This window comes from Typha angustifolia, chromosome 11, assembly GCF_048772165.1.
Source record: "Typha angustifolia cultivar Huaian chromosome 11, ASM4877216v1, whole genome shotgun sequence".
Classification (NCBI taxonomy): domain Eukaryota; kingdom Viridiplantae; phylum Streptophyta; class Magnoliopsida; order Poales; family Typhaceae; genus Typha; species Typha angustifolia.
The window spans coordinates 4,437,457-4,444,943 of record NC_133249.1 but is presented as its reverse complement, the minus strand read 5'-3'; the positions used below and the strand labels follow the sequence as shown (position 1 = coordinate 4,444,943).

Sequence of the window (7,487 nt, the reverse complement as noted above, 5' to 3'; positions counted from 1 at the left end):
AAAAGTAGACACCAAATTGAAAACCAGCACAGTGGCGAAACGTTCCAAATATGACTAAAGAAAGATAGGTGTAGAGTTCTCTTTTGTGTTTGTGAATAAAGTAGATTGCCGTACTTGGTCAACCCTCAAGAGTAGACACCAAATCAAAAACCAGCACAGTAGCGAAACGTTCCAAATATGATTCACATAATAATACAAAACTTACTCGAGTGAAGCAGGTGAAACATTGTTACGAAAGTTGAATATTCTAACTAACATCTGAATCTGATGCACAATGGAACAGTTTAATCTCGTCAAAGTCCCCTGCTTTGCATAGGTATAACTCTCCAGGAAAGAAAGATATGGGTCTGACATTAATTTTAGTACCGCCTCGCCCTTGATTCACTTTTCGCAAGTGTCATCCCTGAGAGCTTGTCGACCTCGTAGAGAAGTCCAGCAGAAAAAAGAAAACTGCAAAGGAGGAAATCAAGGGAAGAGCATTAAATTCAACAAATACACAAGCTCAACCATGAGAGAAGAGCTAGGGAGCATTTAAAATACCACACAAGACACACTCTTGGCAACAGACACAACATTGCTATTGATAATCATAAGTTGTTGCATTTCCAGACAAAAATAACTACATGATTAAGATAGGATCAATGGCAAGTGCACACTTGCAACTGAAACTGCATATTTTATTACATAGCATAGAACCACAAAATTAGGGATCTTCATAATTCATATTAGCTTCGCAAAACTGAGCCATTTCATGAGGTGCCATATCTGCTCAGCTGAAACAGTTTCTTTTGGTTGATGGTTATAAACTGAAACATCCAAAAACTTAAGACTATGGAATCTTGGATCAATTCCATTTGAATCCATTTTAGGGAGTTCGAGATCATTTTTCACCAAAATGTCAGTCCTCTAAGATCACCTCAACAAATATTTGAATACATGTGCTTTTAGAAACTCAAAACCTTGTGTATAAATGATAGTGACTGCAGATTAAAAGTGGTATAGCACCTTCTATGTAACTGCAAGAATCACAATTTTAGTAAAGATCTAATGCGATCAAATAGAAATGACCGTCCAATTTAATAATCAATCGCAATGAGAAGCACATAGCTCGAGTGAACTTAAAAGTGCTATTTTGTTCAATAATCTACTAGCTTCACCAGTTAATGAAAAATTAAGTACATAATATATCTTAATGACAAGTATTTGTAAGCAAAGGATGGACTTAAAACAGGCCTAACGTGAAAGAAAACCAATCTGAATCAGATGCAGGACAGTATAGTAAGTTATGATCTAGCATCTATTATGGATAAGTTTAGGCTATTTTAGCTATATGGACAACGTTTAGGCTATAACTGTGAGCCCAAAACCAATGAAGATTTCGTATTGATTTCCTTCCTTTTTTTCCCAAAAAAGGGGCATCAAAACCAGCAATTTCTTTCTCCCATCTATAATGTACACCACTAAAAAATATATCCTTCTTCATCTAAACTGACAAGATGTGCACTTTTTGGTTTCCCCCCTATATTTAATCTTGTGCATCTAACCATATCAGCTTTTACAGCAGAAAAATAACCAAGATGTGCTCTGAACTTCAAAAACTATCAAATCGGAATGACTTAAAAATATTACAAGATAAATAACACAAATGATACCATGTAGTGATACAAACACGATGAACTGTGCTAGCGGCAATAAGAGCAACAATTTCTGCCAAAACAACTGCAGGAAAAACAGGAACATGTCAATAGCATAGCCAGAGAAAGATAGAAATTGATGACCACAACAATGTGAGCAGCATTATACTTACCAGCACCCCATCCAGTTCTTGTGCCACATGATTCTTGATAGTTACCAGTGACCTGCAAAATGTGCTGGAGATTACACGTCTTACTAACAAGTGTTCTTCTTTGCTTTATTAGTGTCGACAGCCTAACATAGTAATATGGTCCTAGAGAAGTGTAAGTCTACTCAGTCTACTGAAACTTACTGCAACTAATGTCCAGCTCATCCCAAAAGGAATGAAAAGTTGAAAACAGTTTGTCCATATATACATTTATTTAATAGACTTCTTGATCTTTAATTCATCTCAGGCTTAGTTTCCTGCTTGTTGATTTATCTTGTGTCCCTTAAACAAATTCTACAAATAGATCACTTATTGAGAAATGCTCTAATATTCCAACTTTTGGCAATAAAAGCTACATATGTAATAAAAATTTATTAATTTCATTTATCAAGATAATTTAGATGAAGAAGTTTTGATGTTTTGCCACAGTCCACTTATCATTCCTCATCAAACCTGTCTATTCCTCAGAGCTCATTCAATGAAGACCATGTAAATGGCTAATAAATGTATATGCATCAAAAGAATTGAAACCCTTTCTCTAATAAGAATTATCATTTGAGATCTAAGTAACCTTCTGGATAAGGAGATCAAGATACTCAGTAAGAGTCAAAAAATAAGACCAATTAAAACATGCATAACTTCGACATTTTGTGAGTTCTTCTACCAAAAATATGCCATCCCAAGAAGCTTAATCAACTCAGAGTTGGTCATAATTCCTATTAATTAAAAATAAATAAAGTAATAAACGAAAAAGTGGATTTCTTATGGTAAGGAAATTGATCTCTATTAGCACAAGAGTTTGCTTATTTTAAGAAATGTTAAAAGCTGGCAAAATGAGTTTTCATTTTAAAGACACAGCAACAAGTATAGATGACCTTAGGAAGAGATAAGAATTAGATTATTCTAGATCGAAAAGTTAGCAACTTGGCATGAACTATAGTAACTTCCAATGGTAAAAGAAATAAAGGAAGCATCACCGCACCATTAATGAACAAAATTAGCTGCATGTATATCAAACAAAATGCCAACTAAACAAACTATAGAACTTACAGTTAGCATCATAAGGAATAGAAGAGAGCTAAGGAAACCACCAAAAATTGTCAATAACTCAGATGACGCCAATTTCTCTCTGTACATCTCAAGTAGTGAGAGAATAATGGCAAACAGAAGTAGTGAGTACAGCATGGATCTGCCGGGACTTGCCATGGACTCAAGCCTACAAAATGCAAGCCAAAAGACAAAGGAACTGTCAAGGATGTATACTATGATAACAGAAGCTTGTACTGACACTTCAAAACTTCAGACATCACAGTGATAATACTGGAAGGCAAACACACAATTTTTCAGCCAATTATCATAAGGCAGGCCTCACTTAAAAATGCAGCCATTCCCAAAATAACAGAATTCAGATGTCATTGCAGAGAAATATCATAGAACTTAAGCCAGGACTGATTTACAAGATTTGCTATCTCAAGAAAAGAGCAGACCAGAATAGTCAATTCAAAGAACTCAGAAAATATTCCAAGAGACTTACTAATTAGTGTTATATTTGGTCAAAATTGAATAAACATCTAAATAATCTATAAAATATAAACATTAAAAAAAGGCAAAATCGATCAATAGGACAGAACTAAACAACTTTGTATCATTTCATCAAGTCTTTTTGACAATCACTACTAAAGGAGAACCTGCCAAACCAAACAATATTTGCAAATATTATGGGAAGGCAGCATGTCTTCAAGGATATTTTCTTCTCCTCATTGCGAGTCTTTAGTTATTCAACTTATTTCATCCAAGAATATCTGTGCCACCAGCACAATCTGAGCAAGTGGCTGGTCAGCAAGGCAATGGCTACAGGGATTTCATAGAAGATGGCTAAATCAGTTAGTACCTAAGTGATTCAAAAGAAAGGAGCATCTAGGTTGCTATAAACTACCAAGTGTTCTGGGCACTTAGTTCCTAGAAAATTGCCTGATGATGCCTAGAAACCTTGGGGCTGAAGGAGGATGGTGGAGGGAATTTTAAGATAAGTGATTAATGAACAATTAAACAATGTAACACATACATGTTTTCCATTACTAGAAGTGACTGAAATTCCAAATGTATGAAAAGATCTCAATAAATGGTACTATATCTTCCAGCTTACTCATCTAACTGGAAGGGCTCAGATCTCCACCAATAGACGTGCGGATTTTTGCTAGCAACAAAATAAATTTTGGTTACTATTCATATCATTTTAATAAATGAACTATCACAAGTAAAAGTACTAAAGTTTAGTTGCCTGAAGGACAAGCATGAATAGCTATTATCTAGGCATTGGCATCAACAGTAAAGTTGAAGTAAGGAAGCGGTTTGGAAAGTGAGGGCAGTTACAAGGTTCCTTGGATACTCCGAAGTAGGATTGCCACACTAAACAAAAGATTTCCTATGCTATACACTAACTAAGTGAGTAGTTATTCAAGTATGATTAATCAAGGGATAGAAAATTTTAACTCATGACATACCAAAAAATGCTTCCATTGCTGCCGTAGTCTTACGCACTGGTACTGTATGACCACAATTTTCTGAAGAACGAAACATACATGAAATAGTACAGCAATACTCAAGCAGACAATACCATGTATGCCACGACCAACCATTGGAGACACGGAATGCCAGCCGACGCTGTAATTTTGTGCAGCATAGAGTCGGCTAGGTTTTAAAATTTTGCCCTTTTTCCCTTCTCATTTAGAAGCGGCAGGACCTCAAGCATCCTTAGCACGGAGATAAACCCTAAACGATGACAAATCGTACTTGATCTTATCTGAATTTATAGATCTGAAAATCCTAACGCGCAAAAAATGCGCCAATAAATCCTAGTCGATCTGTGACATAAGAACACTCATCCAAAAATTTCAAAATGAGGAGAAACAACAAAGAAAAAGATTAGCCAGCACAAATCAAGCAAATCTATGGTTCGATCCAACCATATAGTGTACAGTATTAAAGGAACAATGTTCACATTTTATTCTAATCCAAGTCGAAAGGTAAAATAACTATCCAAATACTGCAAGCCGCGAGCATACCTCGTTCGCAGCTTCTCACACTATCAGGGTGAAGAAATAGATCGGAGGAGGCAGCGCGAGACGTCGTTCTATAGACTATAAGGCTCGTCGAAGTAGTTGACCCTGGAACGAGGCAGCAAGACCAGACTCGTCAACGACCTAAGCCATAAAGACGAAGTCGGCAGAGTACTCGGGAGAGAAACCGTGATTGTGTTGGATCCGACGCCGACTCCTTTATTCAACCAAAAACAGCGTCGTATATAATTAATGATCGTTTATTTTATAATATATATTCCATAGGACTCAGTGGGGTTTACTGCATTAAACAATAAAAACACCATATATTTTAGAACCGAACCACCTGCTCAATAGTCAGATCACTATTTTAAATATATATATTTAAATAACTAATATAAAGTTCTATTAATTAATTCAATCCGCAGACTCGCTTAAAATTTAGTTACAGAGGTCTAGAGGAAGGGAGTTCGAAGGCCCCAATACAACGCAAGTAGATGATTCTTTACCTTGAGTTGCTGTCCAATCAGCAACTCGATTAGCTTCTTTAAATACATGAACCATTTTGTACGTTTGAAATCTATCTAAAAGTGATTTACATTTAGCAATCATATTCCTAACTACCCATGGACAAGCAACCTCCATACACAGCAAGCGAACCATCTTCAAGGAGTCGGTCTCCACCACTATCTTATAATTAGTGGATATAAGACTCATTATATATATATATTTTTTCAAACATTTGATTATTTGCTAAGTGTGGTGCTACTTTTATCAACCTTAAAAAAAGTAATCATCCTCTAACTAATAAATGCATCATACTTACTTTGTTTTCCCCTTTTAAATCACAATGAAGTCATTTCCAAAGTTGAACCAGAAAAGATAAAGGAGTAACTATTAAGAAAAGCTGAAAAGGTCATTAGCCGCTGTCTCTCTTTTACACCTTGTGGATATTAAGATTAGTTGGAAGAATCTACTACTTACTCTGCTAGATCTGATAGCTATAGTAGTGAAATCTGTGACCTTATAATAATAAGGCCCATGCTGCTCTCAGATGTCTATTATTGCTTATTATTTATTTTTTAAGAACCTACGTCAACTTTTATCTTGGCACAACTCAAACTACCATTTTGTTTTGTTAATATATATGTATATATTCATTAATCCAGCTCATTGTTCACCAATAACTCATATTCATCTCTAAATTTAATTGACATAAATTCAGTTCAATTAATAAATGACCTGAATATGAGCTTAAAATATAAACAAGTCAAGCTCATTCATGCTCATCTCCTTATAGTTCAAATATATATAATCTCCCTTTTATACTCCAATTTTATAGTGGAAATTTGATTACTAGTCAATAGATATTTTAACAACTAATGCATAGATATTTAGTTTTATACTAAGTTGTTAAATTTAATCTTAATCGGCTGAGTTAAGTTTTGAACGAGCTTATCTTAGCTTGTTAAGTCAAATTAGCTGCTCAAATTCCTTTTTACCCTAACACGAGCTAGATTTTTAGATCGTATTTTTTTATTATTTAACTTAGTGTTTGAGTTCAATAAGTTTAATTCGGAGCCAAATAAAAGAAATGTTTAGCTTATGACTCGTGTTTGGCTCGACGGGCGCAGCATTTTAACCATTTAAGTATATTTTTATTAATTTTGTTAAATATACAATATATGTTATTAGTTTATTACTTAATCATAGCTACGTTTCTAAAGATACGGACTATATACTCTATCACTTATTATTTGTCTAAAACACATTAAAAATATAATATACATTATTATCTTATTATTTAACAACATAAACTCTAAGGTGAAACTTATAATACAATAAAATAATTTTTCAAGCCCAATTCAAAAGCACAATGTTGTAGAATATGATTTGAGATTTCTGAGTTCAGATTAACAAATGCAAGATAACAAGCTTAAACATCCCTCTTCCATAAGTTATCTTTCCTAATCGTCCTGTAAAGTCTTAACGGTATTTTCTCCCTCATATTTTTATATTTATCTCTATTCATTGTATTCTAAATAGATATAAGTGGTCACTTTTCCACCACAAAAATAAAAATAAAATAAAAGAAAGAAATAATCTTAAGCATCCCAACAGCCATAATATTTGTATACGACATTCTCTTAGTCTGCATCAAAAAAGACAAAAAGTTAGCAAGGCTTCTTCCGTGACAAACAGTGCGTAACATCAACCGATCTTTCTTAATTAAAGCCTTTTAGTACAAAAATTGAAAGATAAGTCCCACCATCCCCACCACCCCCCCCACCCCCGGTCCGCATCACGTGCAACTCTCGTGCCTCAAGCCAGCCCACTGGCCCAACCCGAACCCCTCCCCCCCTCCCCCCCACCCCCCACCCCGCTACTCATTTCGTACCAAAGCGCAAACGTTACACTTCCGCATTTCAAATTCTTCAGATCCGGTCGTCTGCATTCCCGACTGCATATAGAGCTCCATCCATCCGACGGAAGTCTAACAAGCACCCTCTGATGTACTACTTTCGTACATTGTGCCGTGCAGACGGTCGAGAGAACCGACACTGCCTTGGACGTCATTAACCCTG

At 35.3% G+C, this 7,487-nt stretch overlaps 1 protein-coding gene across 2 annotated transcripts; it reads right to left on the bottom strand.

Moving 5' to 3' along the window:
- Positions 1 to 160: 160 nt before the first annotated feature.
- Positions 161 to 5,064, bottom strand: LOC140769454 (uncharacterized). Of its 2 annotated transcripts, none has more exons than XM_073110135.1 (5): positions 4,909 to 5,064; positions 2,894 to 3,059; positions 1,808 to 1,859; positions 1,653 to 1,719; positions 161 to 450 (listed from the first exon to the last, which is right to left on the bottom strand). In XM_073110135.1, the coding sequence occupies exons 2-5, from the start codon at positions 3,047 to 3,049 to the stop codon at positions 360 to 362; spliced, it is 366 nt and encodes a 121-aa protein (XP_072966236.1). In that variant the 5' UTR covers positions 3,050 to 3,059; positions 4,909 to 5,064; the 3' UTR covers positions 161 to 359. The 2 variants fall into 2 exon arrangements, with proteins under 2 accessions (XP_072966236.1, XP_072966237.1); XM_073110136.1 differs by lacking the exon at positions 4,909 to 5,064 and adding an exon at positions 4,348 to 4,615.
- Positions 5,065 to 7,487: the final 2,423 nt, after the last annotated feature.

What these genes read in the sequence shown, in the direction of transcription:
- LOC140769454 (XM_073110135.1), bottom strand. Translation starts at nt 3,049, where the DNA reads ATGGCAAGTCCCGGCAGATCCATGCTGTACTCACTACTTCTGTTTGCC. An exon ending in TATTCCTTATGATGCTAACT is followed by an intron (nt 1,860 to 2,893) that starts GTAAGTTCTATA and finishes CACATTTTGCAG; the next exon opens with GTCACTGGTAACTATCAAGA. An exon ending in AAGAACTGGATGGGGTGCTG is followed by an intron (nt 1,720 to 1,807) that starts GTAAGTATAATG and finishes TTTTTCCTGCAG; the next exon opens with TTGTTTTGGCAGAAATTGTT.